The 26,286-nt window shown below is 36.6% G+C and overlaps 1 protein-coding gene across 2 annotated transcripts; it reads right to left on the reverse strand.

The window, feature by feature from the left end:
- Window positions 1-10,239: 10,239 nt before the first annotated feature.
- On the reverse strand, window positions 10,240-25,386 carry LOC121418452. 2 transcript variants are annotated; one of them, XM_041612338.1, is made up of 5 exons: window positions 25,021-25,386; window positions 17,487-17,581; window positions 16,769-17,033; window positions 14,764-15,219; window positions 10,240-11,632 (listed from the first exon to the last, which is right to left on the reverse strand). In XM_041612338.1, exons 1-5 carry the CDS (start codon window positions 25,082-25,084, stop codon window positions 11,430-11,432), a joined length of 1,083 nt encoding a protein of 360 aa, XP_041468272.1. In that variant the 5' UTR covers window positions 25,085-25,386; the 3' UTR covers window positions 10,240-11,429. The 2 variants fall into 2 exon arrangements, with proteins under 2 accessions (XP_041468272.1, XP_041468271.1); XM_041612337.1 differs by having other exon boundaries at window positions 23,799-25,386.
- Window positions 25,387-26,286: the final 900 nt, after the last annotated feature.

Raw genomic sequence — 26,286 nt, forward strand, 5'->3', positions numbered from 1 at the left:
GTCAGGTAAAAGATGTCCGAACTAAAATTCAATGCAATTTTTGCTGAAAACACATCTGCCATTTTTGCCTTAGCCACTTTACCCCTGTCATTTTACCTCTGATTTTTGTTTACACCTAACCTCCATACTCTATGTCTTTAGATTCACTGCTCTTTTGACCCCATATTCTTTTTAAGTCAGCAGTAGAAATTTCGGGGTGTGTTATTTTTGTAAAGGCTCGTCAGCGCCTTTACTAGATTCCCAGAATTGGTTTGATATTGAAATATGTTCTTTGATGACCTATCCCTGTTTTTATATCTGTGTAGAATTTCCTTAACTTGATTTATAAGTTACCATTATCTACACTGGTATATTCAGTTGGACAATCTTTATAATTCATCTCCTATCGCAACTTCTCGAGTTTGTCTAGTTGCTCAATACATTTATTTTTGTCAAAATGATTTTGAAGGAATTTATTACTTCATTATTATTTTTGTAAATCATGAAGTATCGGTCCGTTAACTTGTGAATCATGTATATTTTTGTCTTTTTGATTGAAATAAATGAATAAATGAAAATGAATATTTTGCTAATAAGTGTTTTATAAACTCAGTCTTGTTGATCTAGTGATGCCATGCCGTAACCAAATAGTAATTGTTTCAAATTTGAAGATGACTCGTATTCTGAAGTCGGGTTTAACTTAAACTCAGGTTTAAAGTTGTGGTTTTAGTATGTACAGCCATCAATAAATGTTACATAATCACTAACAGTAGAGATATCATACTTCAGCTCATTCGGCTCTCAAATCATTCATAATTGTGTAGGAATTATAAATAGATGATTGTCATCACCATCCATGAATCAGGAAAGAGCACACTAAACATAAGAAACATACAACTTAATAAAAATTTTGATACTTTTGGCTTCCCATACTTAAACCACAACTTTAAACCTGAGTTTAAGTTAAACCCGACCTTAGAATACAGGCTATAATGTTTATCCTTGTATCTGCCATGGGTTATTGAATCTGAAATTATTTGTTTTCAAACCCCTATGCCATCGGGGGGGGGGGGTGATTGTACAGTATTGTACTCTACATAGTTCAAATCCTGTCAAGTGATTGGTTCAAATAATATCATGTGACCCCGAAAATCTAGCTATGATGTGATTGGTGTTTAAAACTAATGCCTATCTTTAAAATTTGCTATGTCGTGACGTCAATAATGAAATAATGCTGTAGCGAATCCAAATCACATCTGGCCCTTGCCAACCACTTTGAGAGCTATTTTGTTAGAGGAAGATATACATAAGGTAGTGACTTCTCTTTTTACTTGTCAACTTTTTCCCGGCATAAATCGCCGTCAATATGAAGACCTTTGTTTTTTTCTTTCTTTTCTTTTTTTTGATAAAAATTTTCTGAACAAAAATGTACCATCTTTTGGAAAATTCTGGATTAATCCTTGGAATAATGCACTTTTCCATCATTGACGTCACAGATGATGCAATCCCTGTGGCACGCTGAACAACCAATTTAGTGTCTGATCATAATGCTAACCCACGCCAAGCGAGCAAAACATTAGTTCAGTCAGTGTTCTCGATTTTGCTTCAGAGTGGGTATGGATCACCTAGGTTTAGTACTCCATCAGTGTCCATTGTGGATACAGAATCGGCGTTTTCAAACGTCGTTTCAGAACGCCGCACAGTGGGCCAGAATGAGTTGAAAGTGCGCCAAAATAATATTCCGTGTTACATTTTTACTTTAACATGGTGAATAAGGGTAATTTTGGGCGTAGAATCGACTGAACATAGTTTAAAGCCGATATGACGTATCTTTTATACCAAATTTTGATTGGCTACTTAAAACCTATCTGTGAAAAGACAAATTACGCCAAAGCAGTATGTAAACTTTGTGTTACTTTAAGATTGACCAGAGTGATGTTGATTTATGCTTCTCACATGCGTAAAAGTGTGTATGAGATCCTGAAAATAATTTCATGGCATCAAAATTATCATTAGATTAAAAAAATAAAAAAAAAATCTGAAGAATATCAACAGTGCTTTATCAAGCGGTGAAAACTTGGGTAAAACGCAGAACATGTATATAGCACCACGAATGTTTCACTATGAGGTTTTGGGCTGAAATTATTCTACAAGTAACTTTTATCTCTGGAAGAGGGGCTGGAAGCCCTTATATGCGTTATCAACCTTTATTTTGTTTGCATTATGCCCGGAATTCAGGTAATTTTCATGGAATGGAAGGGGAATCGTCCTCGTCGTGCAAAAATGAACAGCAATGTACACCACACATGGTGCGCTGCGATGACTGTGCGGTATAAAAATGGCCGTGGCGTTTTTGAACAGATTTTGGGGATGTGTCAAGTAAAATCGGCTGTAACATGAAAACGGGCAAAAACGCGGGCAGCTAAATTTGGTATCGACTTAAAGCTTAGACATCTGGCAAAATTATGATAGAATTTAAACGGAAATCCATGGAAATCCAAACGGTTCTAATGTAAATGCAAAAACATGGATTATCAGCCTATTTCGAGGAATAATTATCCTTTAAACCTCCTGAAATGTGTCTTTTATCTATTTTGAACCCTTTTCCACGAAAAAAATATATCAGGATTATGTGGGTGCCATTTCAGATTCCTAAATGAAAAACCTGTGAAATGGCTTGTTTTTCAACTAAGTTGTCATATACGCGGCATTTCTCAAAATGTAACATTTTACGAATATTGAGGTAGGAAGTTAAAAGTTAACAACCTTTATGCCAATTCCCGAATGAAATATTTTGCTGAAGTATTGTTCTATTCAGCTGGGCATTACAAAAATTAAAAATCTGAAATTGCCCAAAATGACTTATGGCACACTTATGTTTCGCCCCGGCCCACTGTGCGCCGATCGCAATCGTGGTTCTGGGAGTGTTGTTGGTTTACCAATGGATGAGGGGGGGGGGGGGGGGTGACAGAAGGAAAATATTCGTAATTTTCGGTTCGTTTATATGACCGAACAATTCACAATTGTATCTGTTTTTAAAAAAGAATAGTATTTCTATGCCAGGCTTTATGTTTATAGGGTTTATAGTAAAAAAAAATCAAATTTGCATTACATATGACCTTCATAATTATAATAAATGTATTATCGATTTTCATCTCCTCCCTTGATCAGCGCCTCTGGTCGGTCTTGCAATATTACTTTCTCAAAGCGTGTATAGTATTTTTCTCGATGTTTATGCACCCGACAGGAAAACAGTGCTTTCATGTTTTTCTTGTTTTCCATTGAACACTGTAAAAACTGTGGTGTTAAAACTGACACCAGTTGGTGTTAATAGAGGACCACACCCTGAGGTGTTAAAATAACACCCTAGAGATTGAACATCACACCAAAGAGTGTAAATGTAACAACCATAAGTGTTGTAATAACACCTATAGGTGTAAAACTAACACCACCAATTTAACACCGGTGTAAAATAACTGGTGTGGTCCTCTATGTACACTGGTTAACACCACAGTTTTTGCTATGTACATGTATGTAGTGGAAAGTTTTATATTACAAGCCTCGTTTAGATGCGGGGATCCAGGTCGGAGGAAAATTTTTTTATGCATGGATTAAATTTCCAACGACATTTCTATGGAAGCTTAAAAGTGCCACCGAGATGTTGAGATAATTATCTCGGGAAGTCGACATCTTGATAGCAAAAGATAAGATGACGAGATCCCAGATCTCATCATGTCAACATCTTTAAGAAGAGATGATGAGATGACAAGATCCCGGATCTCATCATGTTGACATCTTGTAGAAGAGATGATGAGATGACAAGATCCCGGATCTCATCATGTTGACATCTTATAGAAGAGATGATGAGATGACAAGATCCCGGAACTCATCATGTCAACATTTTTTAGAAGAGATGATGAGATGACAAGATCTCGGATCTCATCATGTTGCCATCTTGTAGAAGAGATGATCAGATGACAAGATCTTGGATCTCGTCATGTCTACATCCAGTGGAAGAGATGATCAGATGTCATGGTCTCGTAACTCGTCATGTCTACATCTTTAAGAAGAGATGATTAGATGACATGATCATGGATCGAAGATCTTGTCATCTGACCATTTCTTCTAAAAGATGTCGACATGACGAGATCCGGGATCTTGTCATCTGATCATCTCTTCTAAAAGATGTCAACATGATGAGATCCGGGATCTTGTCATCTCATCATCTCTTCTACAAGATGTTGACATGATGAGATCCGGGATCTTGTCATCTCATCATCTCTTCTACAAGATGTCAACATGCATGAGATCCGGGATCTTGTCATCTCAACATCTCTTCTAAAAGATGTCAACATGATGAGATCCGGGATCTTGTCATCTCATCATCTCTTCCAAAAGATGTTGACATGATGAGATCTGGGATCTTGTCATCTCATCATCTCTTCTAAAAGATGTTGACATGATGAGATCTGGGATCTCGTCATCTCATCATCTCTTATTTCTCTTATCACGACCAAGACAAGGCTGTTGTGGTCGGAGGGAGGAAGCCCATGCAGTCGGTGGACAGAGACACAATCCCTTCGACCATAGCCAGTAGGCCCATGCTCCGACCAAGATACTCCTACCTGCCCAGACCATATACATTCGTGATTCCGAAGGTTCGTTAATGCGAAATAAGGTTCGTTGTTCCGAAGGTTCGACAATCCGAAAACGAAATGAGGTTCGATGTTCCGAAGGTTCTTTAATCCGAAAACGAAATAAGGTTCGTTGTTCCGAAGGTTCGTTTATCCGAAAACGAAATGAGGTTCGTTGTTCATTTCGTTTTCGGACTAACGAACCTTCGGAATTACGAACCTCATTTCGTTTTCGGACTAACGAACCTTCGGAATTACGACTCTTATTTCCTTTTCGGATTAACGAATTTTCAGAATTACGCCACAAATGTTCAGATTAACGAACCCCTTTCCGTTTTCGGATTAACGAACATCGAGGTATAGGCAATTTGCGTGTTTCGGAATTACGAACCTTAGGAAGAAAGAACCTTTGGAATTACGAACCTTCGGAATTACGAAGTGTAACCGTCCATACGGGTACTTCTCGGAACTTTACTCCGACTCTTCGACCAAAACGGCCTGTTTTATGGTCGTGATTAGAAGAAATACCTATGGAATTGTAATCCATGCATAATTTTACTCCGACTTGGATCCCATCACGTCTGATCAAGGATATACTAACGAAGATAAAGGAAATACACATTTAGAAACGGTTGTTCATTGTAAGAATTCAATTCATATTTTAATCCATCAGTTTGTTCACAAAAATAAAGATATATGTAATATTCCACGCCATGAAAAAAAAACAGAGTCTTCAAAAATCACATTCCCATACACGACAAATTTATGAATTTGATGCGCTTGACTAATTGTGATGTCAGTTGAAATTTCATTATATTTTGCATATTGTGAAATTTGACTATATCGAATGATGCTTTTTATGTATATATTCCATACATGACAAGTTTATGAATTCGATGCACTGGACTAAATGTATAAATCTCAGTTAAATTTACATTTTATTTGGCATGTGAAATAGAAATATCGAATGAAAAAAAAAAACAATACGCGTAATATTCTAGAAACTTTTGTAGATATTTAGGCTTCTAGTCTGTGGGTCATATGCATAAAAAGTAGCAATTGCTGCTTCAAGAACAGAAGATATTGCTAGCCCAGCAAACGATAAAGCCTTGACAATTATTGTTTTTTTCGTAAGCGCAACTGTTTTAAGGCCAAAACTTTGATTAGGTCAGATGCATGAAAATCAGCTATTACTTGCAAGCAAGGATCAGAAGCATATCATAAAGTAGCAATTGCTTTTGCTTGGTTTTTGCTTGATCCTGTATGCATAATGAGCGAGCAAATACTAGTAAGTTGAAGCAATCGCTTACTGACTGCTAGCACTTATATACTTCCTTACTAAACAGAGTATGCATAAAGCGAACAATTTGCTCGTGTGGTTAAGCACTTGCATGTTTTTTTTTTCAAGCTCCGTCAGAGCAGTTTGAGTGTTTGCTTGATCAGGGCGTTCATGTATTTCAATCATATTTATGATTTAATTTGTAACGTCTAATACCCCCTTTTTAGACAGGTCATTAGGCCTATACGACCCAAAATACCCTTACCCGGAACAAATTGCAACAAATATGGTTTTTCAACGGGTTTTTTTTTTATACTATTTGACCTCGGGCATAACATATTACAAATTTACCAAAATCTCTATCCGGGATAGCGGTTATTTTCAAGATGGTGTCCAAGATTCACTCTAAATGAATATAATTCTACCCTAGAATACTATTTCAGTTCATATTCCATGGTCCAGAGGGTAGAATAAAATTGTTGATACCGTCTAGAATGAATATAAGCACTCCAGGGTACCTGTAAAATCCATGCAAGATGGCGTCCAAAATGGCTACCGTAGGCTTAAAATCCACAATTATCTATAATGAAGTGACTTTAATTTGGTTTCTATTCAATTTTTTAAGGGTGAAGAGTTCATTGGAACAAGTTACAAGGACAGTCAGCGGTCCGGTGGGTCCAAAAATTCAAAATGGCTTCCAAAAAAGGAGTTTGAAATGGCTGTTGCTACTTCAAAAAAACCTGACATAGTTTGCTTTATATCCAGGAATATGTTTTTTGTGTCCATAGCATGGTTCAAATCATACATTGGGGAAAAGTACAAGGAAATTCAGTCGTCTGGTATGTCCTAAAATCCACGATGGCTTCAAAAAACTGATTCTGAAATGGCTACTAATAGCTCATCTCATATAGGCCTGGGAGATGTGATTTTGGTGACTAAACCACTGGTTCCAAGGGTCAAATAATACATAAGGACAAGTTATAAGGTCAGTCAGTGGTCTGGTATTTCAACATTCCAATATGTCTTCCAAAAATTGATTCTAAAATGGCCGCTGTTACTTAAAGGTGGCATAGCTCATTTTATTTTCACCTGCGAGACATAATTTTTGTGTCTAAACTGGTTTCAGAGGTCAAATTATATATTACGACAAGTTAAAATGACAGTCGGTGGTCTAGTATGTCTACAATTCCAAGATGGCTTCCAAAAATGGAGTAAAAGATTGCCTCATTTTACCTTAGAAGGACATGGTTTGTTCAATATCTGTCTGGGGAATATGAGTTTGGTGTGTAAACCATGGTTTAAAGGGTCAAGTAATGCACTCGGGCAAGTCACAAGAACAGTCAGTAGTCTGGCATGTTAAAACAAGAAATCCAAGATGGCTTCCAAAAATGGGGTCTAACTTGACTATTGTTACTTAAAAGTATACATTGTTCATTAGAAATACACCTCGGGGATATGATTTTAGTGTCTACATTACAGTTTAAAGGATCAACTAAAACATTGTGTCAGGTTGAAAGGACAGTCAGGTGTCAAGTATGTCCAAAAATCCAAGATGGCTTTTGAAAAATGGAGTCTTAAATGACTTCTGTGAAGTGCTGATACTTAAAAGAGGATTTAGAAATTTCAAAATACACCTGGGGATATTATTTTGGTTTCTACAATAGGGTTTCAAGGGCGAAAAAATACTTTGGAATTGGTTACAATGATGCAGTTGTTCATTTTGCCTTAAATCCAAGGTGGCTTAAAATATGGGTTATAAAAGGACTGCTGTTACTTCATAATAGTGGACATAGTTCATGCAATATCCACCTGTGAGAAATAATTTGGTCCCTACACTTAAGTACATGCGGATTGTTTCATGAATTGGTAACAGCATCCATAATGATAAAATTTTAGAATCTACCTTCGATTTTTTTGACAAAATAGAAAACTAACCTTCCTTGTTACTAAATGAAACACGAACGTAGAAATCAGCAAACGCCCTAGCCGCTATTACAAAGCTTCACAAGCGCGAGCAAATGCTTAATTGCACAAGGAAATGGTCAAATCAGTATAGCAGCTCGGCTTTGAGCAATCTTCCTTTTGCTCCGGCTTTTTCAAAATATAGGCTTTTAAGCAATAGGTCGTCTTTATGCATCCGGAAACAAACGAATGCACTAGCTCCTATTACAGAGCTTCACAAATGCGAGCAAAAGCTTAAACGCACAAGCAGAATTGGAAGCATATGCTGTAATAGGCAATCGGCAATTGCTTGAGCTTAATAGCAAAAGATTTTACTCTTAAAGGGGAAGTTCACCCTGAAGAAAACTTTGTTGTAAAAATAGCAGAAAAAGTAGTTTAAAAATATCGATGAAGGTTTGAGGAAAATCCGTTAAAGAGTAAGAAAGTTATTAGAGTTCAAAGTTTTGGATTTGTGACGTCATAAACGAGCAGCTGTCCCATGTGTTATGTAATATAAAATGCATGAATTTCAATTTTTGTATGGTTCCTCATGACTTAATTTTGTTTTCTTTTCATGATCGGGTGTGAAATGATTTGTCTATTGATGTACAAAAGGTACAGTGAAAACCATTTTCAATTTTCTGAGAAAATGACATTTCATTGATTTTTTACCTTTCGCTATGTAGGAATGCTGCTCGCATGTGACGTCACAAATCAAATAATTGAAATTCTAATAACTTTTTAATTATTGATGAATTTTCCTCAAACCTTCGGCAATATTTTTTATTATTTTTTTCTGCTATTTTTACAATAAACTTTTTGTCAGGGTGAACTTCCCCTTTAAGAAAATGCTCATATCTATACATACGAGATCAAGTGAAAGCAGAGCAAAAGCAATTGCTACTTTTTATGCATATGACTTCGTATAGCTATTGTGAGGTGCTCAAACGAAAACGCAAAACACTTTTTTTTAACAGTAACGTACATGTAGGTCATATAAAAATTCACAAATTCCTAAATTATGCCTGTACGTCAGTACGTAGTACATTATTATAGTAGTAATAATGGTAGTAATAACTGGATTTTACATTTTACAATTGCATTAAATAACTTGTAGTATAAAGAGTGACAAAAATTCTTATACCCACATGCATTGAACAACTGTATACATTAAGTGATGTAGGTTTCTTTATCTCTATCATTTCTCTTTCGATTTCCAGAAATAGAAAAATAATTGCACATGCAGTCAATCAATTAATCAATCAATCAAATATAACTAGAGTACTAAAGATTGTACGCATAAAGTACTAGAAAATGGGCCTGTTGCGTAAAACTTTCTACCTGAAAAAACTCCTGTTGTTTTTACCCGAGTTGTTAATAGCATAATCTCGACTAACCTGAGTTTTTTTTTATCACCGGAGCTTTCTCAGATAAAGGATTTTAATGCAATAGGAAAAGGTGTGTGAAATCGTTTCATTATTAGCCAACAACAGTTTGTGGGTTTTGTCGACTGTAACATGAAAGGGGGAAAAAAAAGAACTACATCAAATAGCATTTTTCAAACCTTGTATTGGGAATCTCACTTCGCCTTTTTAGGAGATAATTTTTGTAAGCAATATTTGATACTCATTTCATTCCCAGGTCGAGGGGAAGGGGGGGGGGGTCAATATAGGTCCAATTAATGGCTTGTGCCATCACATCGGCTCATCGCGTTTGTTCGGGCGATCGCGTAACCCGACTATTCGAGGAAAGGTCCCCTTAAATTCCCAAAAGATCGGATCCATTTTAGCCAATGTTTTGTGGAAATTATTAGAAAAATATACAAAAGGTCGGGTAAACTGGACCTGCCGTTTCAGGAAATATGGGGGTACCGTTTTTCATGAATGGTCGGGTTACGCGATTACTCGACGTGATGGCAAAAGCCAAATTAATACAGTCATCCCAGAACGAGCGTTTACAAGAAACGTCGGATAAGCGGTTATCCGACTGGATGAGACCATCGGTGATTCGAGTACTGTAAATTACGCAGGATCGGATTATTTTCTTGTTAAAAGTGTTACATTGGTACAAACAATTTCCGTCTTTGGCATTTAAATGATCATTTTATTATTTTTGATAATACAGAAACTGGTGAGATAGTATGCAATGGGCTTGTGTCCCCTGAAATTTGGGTTGAAACTTAATCGGGGGGGGGGGGGGGGGTTGAGGATGCAACAACCAGGTTTTAAGCCAATGAAAATGCAACCGTCAGCATATTCTCCTCAACAAGCATAATTATGATCTATAAGAGATACGCTCACCCACAACCAATAAAGGAGCACATCTCTATTAACATTAACACTTTAAGTGGATAATAATCAAACAGTACACTAATGATGATGATTTTAAAATAATGATAATAGATAATATATTAATGATGATGTAATTTGTGATACGAAAAAAAATATGTACATATCTATACAATATTATGTAGAAAGATAGGTTCTAGTTTCATTCTACATGAAGTGCAACAAAGGTGATGTATAAGCTGCAACGACATGTGTTTGTCTAAATTACATTTTCTCTAGACGAATAAAATATAGGCTTACTGTATTGAACATAATTATGCAAGGAAGTTGAAATTGCAATCAACATGGTATAATTTACAAAGGTTTTATCAACGTCAGTCAAATCAAATACTTAAAATTTATCACAAGAATTGAAATGGGATTGATTCCAGAGTTTGCAAAAATAGCCAAAGTGTCTTTGATCTAAAAATTTGGTTCGCTATTCTTAAGCCTCGATTGTCCGAAAAAAAGTACGGTTCCGATAATTTATTGATTACAATTCGTATTAACAACTTCATTTTTATTATTTACGGACTATCGAACCTAAGAATAACTCTCCTATATTTTCCGGCTGAAAGAACTTTCGGAATAATAGCACGAAATTTCGGATAAACGAACGTCTTGATATTATGCAATAATTTGTGTTATTGGAATAACGATCGTCTAACGGATAGAAGCGACTTTATCGGATAGGGTATCCGACCAGTCCTTTTCACGAAGCGTATACCAGTGTAGCTCCTAAACAAAAACACGACTACAATATCTATTCTTGGCTCAGCGGTTGGAACGATATGTTTTATTCATGAAGAAAAACAAAATAATATGTCTTCCATGTAATATTTTCACATTTCCTAAATTCCTATGAGCATGGAAAATTTTATACATATGAAGATTGACAACATTGTAAAAAATATGTGGCAAGCAATCTTTCAAAATTAAATTTTGTATGTCGATCAGTATACTCTCATAGGGTACGTGGCACGTTTCAATTGTTTGCCCTTTTCTCTCCAAAACAACAACAACAACAACAAAACACATAACGTGAGAATTCGTATCACAGATGCGATTCAGTTAATAAATATATATAATAGTTTACCAATATACAAAATACACAATTCACAAAGCCGAATCATCTTCATCAAAAATATAATCTTGACTAAGGAGTAAAAATATGTTTCATAAGATTTAACATAAAATATGATAGAAGTAGATATTATTGGCTAGATTCTTTAAATATATCAATTTCGAGGTATGCTGAAGGTGAAAAGTCTACTTTTTCCATTCTTTTAATGAGGTTAAGATGTGAAGGCAACCCTTATACGAGCCGCATGATTTTGACAATGATCGTTGTTTTCTTTTACCTCTAAAGGGGGGTGTTTGTAAACCTGAGGATGGGGGTAACTGAGGTCGATTTTCCATTAATCTCATGTAGTCCTCGATAGACAAATGCTCCCGGAAAACTTTGAGTGACTCTGTCAAAGAAGAGAGGGGAAAAGGTCGATTTAGAAATTATACTCTATTTTTCCTGAATGTAAAATAAATCTATTCACGGGGATAATTCTTACAAATGATTATCACAATAGACAACACATGCATTCAGGGGCGGAAATCTCTCCCAAAAGGTAGGGGGACAAGGGTCTGGACAATTTGACAAGCAAAAAAAAAGGCTATTACCTAAAATTTAAGGTCAGTTCGACGAAAATATATTTGACAAGCAAAAAAAAAAGGTCATCTCGTCCCAAAACGCACTTTTTATTCCCATTTTGTGTGATATATTTCTCAGCATCACCAAAGACCCAAATAGTAGGGGGGACATTTGATATTGTGTCCCCCCTACTATTTCGAGTAGGGGGGACACGTCCCCCCTGTCCCCCCTAGGATTTCCGCCCATGCATGCATTGAATCATAGAATTAAGGCAAGCTAATCAACTGATAAGCTTTGTGCAGAAAAGAAATTTATGAATCATTGAGTGAATTCGTGTCAATCACGTCAATCGATCTAATCTGGGGACAAATCATATCGTTTTACGCACACTGAACCTTCAGCCACTAGCGTACCTACGGGGGGGGAGGGGGGCAGTCTGCCCCCCTGACGAGTCACAACCCATACAAAAGACATATCCCTGCCCCCCCCTGACGTGCTTGAAGACCTTTTTTTTTTTTTGCTTGTCAAATATTTTTTCGGGTACGATTGGCCTTCGGCCATGGGGGAAATGGTTAAAACGTTACTTATGCAAGTGGAATGTCTCTGGCGGTCTCACCTGCACCACGCGATTCAATATAGCAGCAGTGCTGACTGGAATTTACTATAACTCGCACAAGATGTTCAGTGACACTTGGTTACTCTTACTTCCACGTTTTATGAACTAGACCAATACTCTTACAGAGATATGATGGTAATTCAACAAATACCCCCAACGTGGCCAAAGTTCATTGACCTTACATGACCTTTGACCTTGATCATATGACCTGAAATCTTGCTAAGGATGTTTAGTGATACTTGATTATTCTTATGTCCAAGTTTCATGAGTCAGATCCATAAACTTTCAGAGTTATTGAAATTCAACAGATACCCCATTGTGGCCAAAGTTCATTGACCCTAAATGACCTTTGACCTTAATCATCTGACCTGAAAGTTGCACAGGATGCTCAATGATACTTGATTACTACTATGTCCAAGTTTCATGAATCAGATCTATAAACTTTCAAAGTTATGATGGTAATTCAACAGATACCCCCAATTCGGCCAAAGTTCATTGACCCTAAATGACCTTTGACCTTAGTCACGTGACGTGAAACTCATGCAGAATATTTAGTGATACTTGATTAATCTTATGTCAAAGTTTCATGAACTAGGTCCATGTATTTTCTAAGTTATGATGACATTTCAAGAACTTAAACCTAGGTTAAGATTTTGATGTTGATTCCCCCAATATGGTCTAAGTTCATTGACCCTAAATGACCTTTGACCTTGGTCATGTGACATGAAACTCTAATGGGATGTTCAGTAATACTTGATTAACCGTATGGCCAAGTTTCATGAACTAGGTCCATATACTTTCTAAGTTATGATGTCATTTCAAAAACTTAACCTTCGGTTAAGATTTGGTGTTGACGCCAACGCCGCCGCCGTCGGAAAAGCGGCGCCTATAGTCTCACTCTGCTATGCAGGTGAGATAAAAACGGCAATTCTCATGGATAGCGTATGAATAGAATTTCATTTACGTCCTAAATATCATCAAATTCTTTGGTGATAATCTGTGAATTTAATACATAAACATAAGGATATGTGTCGGCCCTGCGAAATGTGTTCCATCCTTTTCCATCAAATCGTTTCCAGCAGTGTCAAATATATTGCTGTACATATTCGTGACCCCCAAAACGCGTTTAAGCGTGTTAAAGGGGTGTTTTCAGTTTTGGATGCGGACTGCGCGTGCACTCGTTAAGGGTATCAAAAACATACGTTTTTAAAAAGGGTGGTTTTTAAGACTGGTCGATCGCGGGGTGTATTTAGGGTATTTTTTTAAAGACTCGCCAAACGTGTTTAGGGTGTTTTTTCCCCAAGCTTTTTTCCCCAGGGCTTTTTCCTCGTTTCTCCAAAAGCGTTCGTGTTCTTCCCGATGGTATAAGCAACGCCACTGGGAAAGGGGAAACGGTTATTGTTAGCCAGTAGACACGATTTGTTTAGGGGTCATAATTTGGCAACAACTTGTTTCGGGGCCAAAATGTGTAAATGAAGCCCGCGAAAACCTTGTTTAGGGGATTATTTTGCATACAGAGAAAAACTCGTTTATGGGGTATTTGGAAATAATTTGGTCACGCATGTGTACAGCAATACATTTGACTGCGCCCCCCCAAAAAAAAAAAAAAATATATATATATATATATATCAGCGTATCGATTTAAGAGCCTACGCAGAGACTCGTGCCTATAGCGGGTCATTTATAGAAATCTGTTCAGTATTTGTTGATCATGTCTAAAAACTCTTCTAAATTTTTTTCACAGATATATACATAATTGTGATAATAATGATATACTTCTACTACTTATAATAATAATGATAGTAATAATACTTGTGACTTATAAGCGCCAAATCTACTCTGGCGAGTGGTCAAGGTGCGTAAATAAATTAAGAAGTAATATCGTGTAGTTACCTGATCGATTTTTTAAAAATAATATTTTGTTATGAAATTAATGTTGTATGTCCACACTTGGATGGTTTTACTGAGTTATTCTGGTTATTTGTTTTATTCTCCTTTTGGTTAGGGGTGACTATACTAAAAATAAAGAAATAAATGAATAATAGTAATAATAATATAATCATACACTGTAAAAACTGCGGTGTTAAAACTGACATCAATTGGTGTTAATAGAGGACCACACCTTGAGGTGTTAAAATTACACCCTAGAGATTAAACATAACACCAAAAGGTGTAAATGTAACAACAAAAGGTGTTGCAATAACACCTATAGGTGTAAAACTAACACCACCATTTAACACCGGTGTAAAATAATTGGTGTGGTCCTATACACCGGTTAACACCGCAGTTTTTGCTGTGTAACTATAATAATTTGATAATTATAATAATAAAGATACACATACCTTCTGCGCGAACTGGTGTATCTCCTATTTTTTCCAAATTATCCTTTTCGACGTTTGTAAGAGGAGAACTCCGTCCTTCGGGTGGGAAATTAGGTCGCGGGGGAAAATTTGGACGAGGAGGAAAATTTGGACGTGGTGGAAAGTCCGGACGTGCGGGGAAATTTGGCCGAGGCGGAAAAAATTGCTCCGATCTCGTTGCACTTGGCGCCGTCGTAATCGTTGAAGTAGTAGGAGAAGAAACATTCGATGCCATTGTTGTTTGATTTTGATCCCGTTGTGTTGTGCTCTGTGTAGTGGATGTGAAATTGTTATGGATGTCTATTCGCGGTTCTTCATGTCGACAAGTTTGACTTGAACAAAGTGAATGGTTTTCATGTGAATTAGAGGTCGGTAATGCAGTCGAATTTGTTGTTTCATTTTGTCTTTCGTTGTCTTCATTTAACTGTCGACTGTAACCTGGTGGAATAAAAAAAAGGACTTAAATTCACCTTTTCTGTTGTTGCAATTTCGTCACATTGTGAAAACTTGTCGAAATTGAACAACAGACAATTTGCATGATTTGTGTAAGTCAAGTGTTTTGGTTAGTAATATAATTTAAATCATAAATAAACGACGAATGACTCTGATTTATTTTTTTTCTTTCAATATTGGACAAAATGCATGTTTGAAGGGTAAATTTCAACACAACATTGCGTAAAATTTACAAAACATTTAGGATCTTTTTACCCAACGTACATGCATGTCCCCATTCCACCCAATATTGGATAAACCTTTTAATTTCGAGTGTAAGAGTGGTTGAAAACCTTTTTCTTTAGAGCGCAAGAGTGGTTGCAAACTTCACGCATGTGATAATTTATTTATTTCAAATTGAATAAGGAATGATTACTGATGTGCGTCATTAAGAGGCCCTTGTCCCACTATGTCGCCCTCTCGTCTTAATTGTGTTGGGGAAAACAGCAAAAACAACTCCACACTCATTTTTTATTCTAAATATGTCACTGAATATTATTTATAAAATTTATCACAATAATCGGTTTATCTCTCACGGCTTTCATGACATGCATAGTGTGTACTTCCATGTTCATTTATTATTAAAATCTCATTTCATGTCTATTTTGGCGGCTTTCGAAGGACACGGGGTACAAGCAAAAAGTACAGCGGCGTGGTGATAAAAATCACTACCTATAGAATTGGTTGACTTCATGTCATTCTTTTCAATGTGCCATTACGTGCCAGAACGTGGAAAATACCATTATTACCATTTATATAGGAAGACAGCAATTGGCATGATCGGGTAGGTTTACAATTCTCATTAATTTATCACGAGGCTAAGTTTGTTGTTTCATTCTTTGACTACTTTTTCCCTCCCCCGTTTGATTCTTGTTGAAAACTTGATGGATCTCAAACAGATTTGGCCTATTCAGAAGATATTGATCTTATTATTACTATTGATAATATCAGTGGTAATAATAGTAAAAAATAACAATGATAGTAATAATAATAATTGTTTTTATACAACGCTTAGTGCGTCTAAATAACGTCTCTAATCACTTTCAAAATATGATATAATCCCCGTCATCGGGTCCTGGTTCGGGGATTGGGGTAAGGGTATGTGTAATAATATTGTTTATTGTTTAATCAATAAGGGGTAGCCCATTCGACAACAGTTGACCTCCCATGGGGCCCCTAAACACAAGAATGTAAAAACAGAAAATATTTACAGATAAAAACATTCAAAATAACATAACATATGCAAAAAAAAAATGCAACACAAGCAGAATTGCGAAGACATCAATTATAAACATTGCTAAATCAGAGAGATTAGTTCAATGGTATTCAAACATTCAAATACATAGATTTTACAAAGAAGAGGGTGCCATCGTAAACCTTAATTATCAATCGACCTGAGATGCTTTTAAAGATTGTATTTAAATGAATTTAAAGATGAATATATGCACTCCCTGGGAAGCATTCAAACTGGAATGTAAGACTCAGAAGTACTTACTGAAGGAAGGCAAAAATTTCGTGGCACATTTTATGAATCGCTGGTTATCTTCTAGCTCCTCGATATCAATACTTTGTAGTGCAACAAGGAGATTCGTTGTGGTCTCAAGATGGCGCTCTAAATTGTTTTTCAGTTCGGCTATTCGATTGGCAAAAACACTGTTAATTTTATAGGAGCGTTCTACTGTTGAAGGAAAACCTGAAGTTTGATCACTACTTGTCGATGTTGAACTAAACGGAACGCCGTCGTCTTCAGAGTTTTTCCTCTGTAAAGGTAGTTTGTCAGAAAAAGAATTCATAGGTTAGATCCTATGATATGCAGTATTTGACAAAACAATACAATTTATTGTCATGAAAAAACATGAGTGAGAGGCTCGTGATGGTGAGGGTAGACTGAACTACATACAATTGGTCTTCATACTTGCGACCAAAAATGAAATAGGATATGATATGATGATATTTCTTTTATGAAAGGAATATCATTTGTATCAGTAGCATTGCTATTATTTCTTAACAATTATTATGATTAATATAAGCATCTTTATAATAAGTATTATCATCAGTATAATTGTTGCTGTTGTTGATATTATTAATTACTTTATTAGTTTACTGTTATTACTGTATAAGCCCTATATGGTAATTGTTTTTGCCCTTAAAATCATCATCATCCTCACATCATTTTCAACTCAACTTGGGACTTCCTTTGTTCTCAAACCGACCTGTTTCTGTGTAGTTGAATAACGGACATCAGACCCCGAAGACATAGATTCTTGTGCATCAGAAGCAGAACTCCCTCTGACCAAACTGTACGGTCCTAATGGAGGTAACACAGAATACATTAGTGATAACTTAAATAAAAGAAACCTGTCATGTTATACCCCCTTTACACTGGGGGAAGTTCCTTCTACGTCGTATACATTGAGAAAAAAAATGCCTAGAATTGTAAAATCGTCCCGTGTATGCAACAACGTCTGCGCCACGACCTGGCTAGGTTCATGTTGCGTTGGTGGTGTTCCCACTGAGTTTATTATTCTGCGCAGACGCGGTCCTTGAGGAGTCGAAACGGTTCCCGCTACGTCCTCGCCAAGTCCGAGCAGATTGCGAGTATAATGATCATTTAGGTGGGTAGTAGTAGTAGGTCGCGTAATAGACATGGACAGAGGTGTTGCTACGTTCTTTTCGTGTCCGCTACGTCTATGCTATATCGATGTAGTTGTCCGAAGAAAGTTCACTGCGTCATTACATTACTCATCACGTCCAAAGTCCACGTAGTGGAAAATGGGTCTCCCGAGATCATGCAGACTATATACCATGTCAATAACAGTTCTTGTTACGCTCTCAGTACGCTGTAGCAGTCAAGGGCATATTTCTTTGACTTACCGAGAACCGCATGGACGTAGAGTTGGTGTAATGGGGGTACAAAGATATGACATGAAAAGCGATGAGCATGAGCGATGATAAGTCATGTTAGGTTTCACATGTGATGGAGGACGCTCGCGATGAATATTACATTCTGGTCAATAACCGCTGCGCGGAGTTGACGTATAACGGTTGTATTTATACAACTTGACCGAAGGTGATTTGGCATTCCTATGCACATTATCTTAGTCATGTCTGATACATAACGGGAAGCCATGGGTTATGACTGACACGACATTCGGTACCCAAATCATCCAAGGTTAGTCACAACCTACATACAGCGGGTACCCTTATTATCCTAGTGACGACTGATACACAATGGGTTCCCACACTATCCTACTTACAGTAATTGATACACAAAGGTACCACATCGTCCTATAACTCCAACAGAGTGTGTACCCACATTATCTTAATGATAACTTTTATATACGGGTCCCCATGTCACAGCTGATGCACAAATTGAGTCTCACATTATACTAGTTGCGAATATTAAAAAGGGGACACTCGAATTATAGTCGAAACTGGAAACAACAGGGGTCCACACTTCATCCTAACCACAATTAACATACAGTGAGTATCCGCATTTTTCTATTTACGAGTGATACAGAATAGGCCATCAGGCTTTGATGAGTACTATGATACACATGGGTACCCACATCCTAAGCACAATTCAGAGACTGCGAAACCCCACATCACTCCAGGCACAGCTGGTGCACAATGGGTCCTCACATCATAGTTGTAGTTGATGGCTTAAGTTACAAAGCTCTTGTTGCAAATGCTGCATATGGGTACACACAAAATAATCAAACCATAATACATATACAGCGGCTACCAACGCTAGCAAAATGATACACAATGGGTCCTCACATTATCCTACTCAAAGCTTATGCAGACTGGATCCCAACATTATCCTATTAGTAATACACAGAGTGTATTCACATTATCTTAGTCACAACTTTTTTCACATGGGTCCTCATGTCATTATCGAAGTCACAACATTGGGTCCGCACATTATCTTAGTCAAGGCACTCACACTTAGTGTGTACCTGAATAATCCTCGTCCCGACTGACGCACAGTAGGTCCCCACATTATCCTTTTTATAACACTGATACACAGTCCACTCATTATCCTTGTCTCAATAAAACAGCGGTTGCGTAGATAACCCATTTACAATGGTTACAACTGCTTTGTCATATGTGTTTGTAATTTCATTTTGTCCATTGTATCCAATGTTTCAATCTTGTAAGTTCTTTGTAAATATTATGGTGTTTTCTGATGGTATATTTAATAGAAACTTAAAAAGAAATGTATGTATATATATATAATGATAGTATCCAATGATAACAGTAACACTTACCACCAGGGTACCATTCAAATGCGATTATCGGTCCCATGATATTTGCTCCGGCGACACTTGCTCCGAAGGAAAATCGGCACTTTAAGCCAAACATAAAGCCTAACCTATAAAACTAAATAAACCCAATCCTTGTCGTTGCATTATTCTGAACTAAAAATTCTAATTCTAACCCTGTACCCTCTGAGATATTAAGACCGGAGCCAACGTCACAGGAGAAAATATCGTGTCATCCGACCGGGGGAGCGTTTCATGAAAGGACTTGTCGGACGTTTTTTCCGGCAAGTCCCATTTTATCCGACAGTTACCATAGGAACAGTGCCTCTCGGCCAATCATAATCAAGGAAAGATGTCAGATCTGACAACTTGTCGGACAAAAATGTTGATGAAACGGTCCCCAGTTTTCAATTTTACGCGATATGCCTCTCTTTAACTTTAAATTAATCTTCAAATAATGAAAAAAAAAATCTTTTGAATATTCTTTTTTGCAGGAAAGGTTACTTATATATTTTTTTAATGCTCTCGGGAGTGTTCCATACGTCATAGATAACTACTTCCATCGTCTCATTCTGCATTGTGAGACATTTCGTCGTCGGCTCCCCTTTCCTTCAGGCAACTATTTTTCTTCGTAAATCATATTGAATATCTGTCAACCATTGGGAATATTTTTTAAAAGCATAATTACATCTTCAGACCAAATGTCGTGAAGCAGTTGTCACATCGTTTATTTATCTCTCCTTTTTTTTGCTGTTGAAATATTGCGTTATCTTTTTTTGCTTAAAACATGATGGTAAGTTAATCTGAAGATGAAAATCCAAGTTAATTACGTAGCACTTTTCATACTAAGATAATTCCTGTATTTACAAGTCGCTAGACATTTTGATTGCGGACGTTAACACTTAGGTTCGTATTCTGACGTCAGGTTTAACTTAGATCATGGTCTAACTATGTGCTTAAATTGTGGAAAGCTAAAAAAAATGTCAAAATTTTCCCTACATTGTATGTTTCTTGTGTTTTCTGTGCTCTTTCCTAACTCGTGAATGGTTAATAAAGCTATCTTATTGATCTTTTCGAAACAGTTGAAAATAATTTAAGAGAAAAATAACCTTGTATTTTTTAATAATACTGTTGAAGAGATTTATGGCAGTATTGGCTATCCGTAGTTAAACCACAACTTATTTTAAACCGGAGTTTGAATTAAATCCGACTTTAGAATACCGGCCTTAGGTTTCGGTTCCAACAATTATCTTCCAACCCAGCCCTGCTCAACCTTACCGCGAGCATTTTAAGAAACTGAATTTTTAAACAATATATCTGTGGATTGTATTGATTTATGTAGTTGTGCCACATCACCACTTCCTATAATGAAAAGTTCATATTTTTGTTTGGGCCACAGATATATTCATGTTATGGTATCAAATAGTGGCTTAATGAACCAAGCATGAAGGGGCGGGGGTAAGATATGGCGGACAGAGCAAAATCTTTTTTTTTAATGGTCAGTGTATCTTTAAAAAAAATTTGACTATGTTTTGGCACCTGGATTCGTCAATGGGAATTATTTACATTGTCGTTTAAGCGAGCGATGTGTGAAAGTTATGACTGACGATTCTGTCTTGTAACTCTACCCTCTACCTACGTTTGCGTAAAAAATGATATATATATTTTTTTCTTTTGATAAATGAGGAAGCACAGCTAAATGAGTAAAAACAATTTTTTTTCTACTGATAGAGGATTAGAGGTGTAGTTTCATAATTGATCTACATTTCGGCTCAAAGTAAAATTTCATATGGCTTCCAAATCAGTATACTTGCCTTAGCATTCTTTATGTAGACGCTAGTGGACCCCCCCTTAAACTGGAATATATATCGTCAACAAAGAACGGATTGGGCTCACTGGCGTACAGATCGGGGAGGGGAGCTAGTGGGGCCACGGACCCCCATTTTTTCAAGACCAAGAAAAAAAGGGTGAAAAGGATGTCATCTATTGAATATTGATATGGGAAAATCTATCACAAATACGATTTTTATATAAAAAAGTTCAAAGACTTTTAGATATTTCCCCCTTCGACATGTCTGATCCCTGCAAAAAGATGGAATTATTACGCTACTGCTTAGGCTTATAAATAAGCGAAACTTTGAAATGTCATAACTTTCATATTTTACATCCGATTTTAATGGATTTTCAGCGTTATGCTGTTTTCATTTTTCTATAAATGTATATACATGAAACGACTCGATATCCTTGGCAGCGTACGGCTCTGATAACTACTATGCTGATCATGCACTAAATCTATTGTTTTGTAGTACCGCAGGGAATCTTCTTAGGTCCCTTTTTAAATCAACATACTGCTTTGCATACCCCAACGGAAACAATCCTGTGTGAGAAAAGTGAACGCCGAATCCTCCGAAGTAAACAAATGGAGTCACACATTATAGAGTACAGTACAGTGCCAACACATTACATAATATTTTCATGAAATATTGGTTGACATATTTCATCGCATGCAATAAAAAATATATATGTATACGAGACCCAGCATTTGACTGACGGCTGCGTTATGATTTTTCGCAATTCTCATTATTGAATTCAAGTATTTGAAGACAGCTTGTTGAGATAAATCGTCTTCTTCACTTCGGCATATTCTTTATAAAGCGGATGGGAGTATTTTCCCAAAATTTTCAACAGACAGTACGTTATCAAGAACTCCGCGTATAACAATCTTCATCACTAGCAATTTACAGAAATGCATTAAAAACATCATTTTTGTAGTTTGTATAGCCTTAAGGTCAAAACCCTATACAGTTGTTTAATTGTAAACGCTATTTTTGGCCGAAAAGTCCAAAATAAGAAACATTTATGATAATAATAATAATGATAAAAACTGATCTGTCAGTTCTGTTCAAATTATAATATTGACAAGTTTTTTTTCTTAAAACACACCAAACCGTATTCAACGACTATGCTTCGACCCGTTAAACCACAATAAAAAATTACTTTAGCATCACAGTTTTAATTGATAAAATCCCATTTTAACCAATTATATTTATTATTATCATTATTTATTTGGCCATAAAAACATACAAAAAAATTATAAAGTAAATGGTTTCCCGTGGGCCAGGGCTCGCGAAAGTAAAATTCAGTACTATTGCCCAGAGGCACGTGAGCCCTTCTGAAAATACTCTGTTATACATATTGGCTACCATTTGGACAATTTAGTACACGGTTACTATTGCTGTTCTTTCAAAAACTATATAGCTTGATTTACCTATTTTTTCCTCAAAATTACTCTGTGCATGCATGAATGTGTTAATAAACCGAAATTAAAGCAGAAACAAAAATTACAATGAAAATTAGATTTCGTGGGAAATACGTCTGAAATTTAAAAAAATTGAAAATCTCATCCAAAATATTTGATAGCTTTCTCTCGACTAAGTGCACTTCTGTTTTATTTTCTTTTATACGTACTAAATACCGTATTAAAGAAATACACAGATACATTAATATCATTTCCATGTGGACAAAACAAAGTTTTCGGAGTATTTCATTCATTTTCTAAAGTAGGATCAAAGGTCACTGTTGATCAAATACCTTGCTCTGGGGTAGATTGCTATGACCGAGGATTTAACCCAGGACTGTCATGTGTCCAGTCAGGCACCTTGACCACTCGGCCACGGCACCTCCACATATAAGTATAAAAGTGTAAATATCTAAAGTGATATATCTCGATTGTAATTAGAAGATAGTGTATAGTAGGCCAATGACAATCCTGAATAAAATGCAATTTATATCAAAACGTACAGTGATTAATATAGATAAATTAAAACAAGAGGTAAATTTGTCAGTTCTTTCTGGATAAGTTGTTGCAATAAACACAAGGTGCGCCTTGAAAAGAAGGGCTAGTGAGGTAAATTGATAAAATGGTTTTGCACAGTGTTCCTGTAAAGAATGAAAATATGAAGTTTTGCACCTCGGCGCAGGACGGTTTTAAGAACATAGAAAAAATATTGTCAAATTCCCTTCATTACAAAGGGCAACTAATCAAGTCTTTTTCGAAAATCGGATATCAAACTACAATTTTTCATCAGCTCCGAAACTTGGGACTAAACTGCCGTTCCGGTTCACCAGTTTTCTACAAAGACATCCTAACTGTTCTTTGTCATTTGACTGGCATTATCAATACATTTACTGTGTTCTTAAATTCGTTTTGCGTCGCGATGCGAAAAACTCCTTAAAAGTGTAATAGTGTAAAACACTCACCTGCAAGTACTAAAATGAGCAACATACGAACCAGAGGATAACCACTTGAAGGTTGCATGACTGCACTATCTTGCTTTGGAACAAGGAAAAGCAAATAACTACAGAAAGTATGAACATCTATGAAAAACATGTAGCACAGACCGCCGCGATTCCATGTAACAGATAGAAGACAAGTGTGAACATTCCCCCGTCCCTCTGGCCCAAGAGATGAAGATGGATATATGCCATGCATGCAGGCAGAACGAAGAAAGTTCAATTGTGAGCGTATAGCCACTTTTCATCTTTTATATTTCATTTCTGGTCATATATATGCGGGGGAAGATTGTAAAGTGATAGAAGCATACCTTCTCCCTCTCTCTTTCTCTCTCTCTTTCTCACACACACATACACACTCTCCCGCACACACTGCTAATAACGACAGGTAATTATACAAACTTTACGTGGGCGTGCTCGAGGAGTTGCTCAGAGCGAAGAACGTATTAGGTAATACATCGCCAAAGTGGTTCACATCGTTCTAGTTTTACAAGATAGTTATGCATTTCGTCGCTTTCAACAACTTTTTGACACTCAAATCCATGTAGTGATCCTTGTTTGTAAGGTCTTGGGCCATCAACATTCAAGAGAACAGTGCAGACTAAAATATTCAGCAGTATATTCCTCGATACATGTTTCCGTTTTGCTACTCATTGTCAAATGTTTTATCTCAATGAAAGTGAATGCATCATAAAAATGACAATTTTTATACTATAAAAATAGTAATTAGATCGAAATCAGTGTCCTGAAAATGCAGACATCAGCTGAAATGAATTTTGAAAAGGAGGTTTGAAATACACAACTCAATAAGTTTGTGCTGTTATTGGAGTAACATGTGGAGAGACTAAATACTCATGATTGACGGCGCCGTTCACAGATTGGTTATCTACATGCTGCATATATGATGCCAAGATGATAATAATAATTTTGTAATGCACCGATGTCCATCATGAAAAGGTCCTCATAGCGAGGTATAGAAAAAAAAAACTAGAACGGAAACCTATCAAAAAGGAGAAGTGATCTAACAATCTGGTCGAAAATCTCACATCAGAGGAAAACAACGGGCCTACGCCACGCCAACCCAAGCGCAAAGTAGTTGAATATTCTCTTTGAATGACTAATGTCTTTATAATAATAGGTATAGCCTCGCAAACTGCGTATGAAATACTTTCCGGATACTTTTTATTACCTTTAAGGATGATAGCGTGGATTATGTTGAGCGATTCATCATGTACCCTATTAGAGTTGGACATTCATCGGTTACTAGTAGTTATTGAATTCACTGACATGCGACTGTCATTGTCCTTTGCATAACATCCTCTTCATAATGAGTTTCTTTGTTTATACCAGGTCCGCCGTCATAGGCCAGGAGTTGAAAGAAGCAGCTCGTGTTTAAACATTTACATTGCGCGGATTCGCAGAAGATGATAGATCACTTGAATCCTGGAAAATCGATGTGTAGTTGAAGAGAGAGGCGGTGTTGTGATTGATTATTATTTATAATTCCATTTTCTTATGTTTCTTCCTAACACTCCAGGGTCCCGTCTTACAAACAGTTATGATTGATCCAATCAATCGCAACTGTATGGAAATTCATCCATATTTATACCATATTTTTTTCTACAGGAAATTTGCACAATCTCTCTATAGGAACAAAGAGAATAACACTGAATCTTTAAGAGAATGTATGAATATACAGCATATCTAGAAAATGGTTTTAACAAAATAATATGCATTTTAGATGCTGGGGCTCCTGGCCATCCATAGTTGTAACTCTGTACGATGGGGCCCTGCAGAGATACACGGCTCATATCGTGTAGATATTGTTTTGTCTCTTATTGTTATTGGGGTCAATTTGTGAGTGCGGAAGTATGCCGATCAAATAGTATCATATTTTATGTCACAAAATCGTCTGCTTCTCAATTTTGTTGCTGTTCAGGGACGGATCCAGTGGAAAAATATTTTCATCCACATCGGCCACTATAAGCTTATTAAAAAAATAGTTTTGACGGGGTAATCCTAGCAAATAAATGGATATTTAACTACATCTTAGCTTTGTTCTAAAAAAAAAGTATCTCATGATGCATTAAATGAAGCGAGCGCGGGTTAGAAACCGGTGTACCATCACTGTACAAATTGGAGGAAGTGATGTCAAGACAGAACTTTTCCATTTCGATGTCTTTCAGATTCCTTGCTGTGATGTGTCTCTTGACTGGGTTAGGCTTAAGCGTATTCAGACGGCATATAATGGCAGAATGGTCTGATGGTAAGCTCTGCGTCGATGTAACCGAGGACACCAAAGAATCATCATCTCTTGAAATGACAAGGTCCAAGGTATGACCTGCGATGTGAGTCGAGCATGTGATGTGATATCCAAGAAATTTAACACTTCTGCACTGTTCGACTTCTCAATGTGGATGTTAAAGTCTCCTGCAATGATAAGTCTCCTGCAATG

The sequence above is a fragment of the Lytechinus variegatus genome, chromosome 7 (genome assembly GCF_018143015.1).
Source record: "Lytechinus variegatus isolate NC3 chromosome 7, Lvar_3.0, whole genome shotgun sequence".
Classification (NCBI taxonomy): Eukaryota; Metazoa; Echinodermata; class Echinoidea; order Temnopleuroida; family Toxopneustidae; genus Lytechinus; species Lytechinus variegatus.

Coding starts and splice junctions, on each gene's coding strand:
- LOC121418452 (XM_041612337.1), bottom strand. CDS start 24,030: ATGCATGGCATATATCCATCTTCATCTCTTGGGCCAGAGGGACGGGGG. Junction 17,034..17,486: donor ATTCAACTACACAGAAACAG/GTCGGTTTGAGA, acceptor CTACCTTTACAG/AGGAAAAACTCTGAAGACGA. Junction 11,633..14,763: donor TACACCAGTTCGCGCAGAAG/GTATGTGTATCT, acceptor CTTCTTTGACAG/AGTCACTCAAAGTTTTCCGG.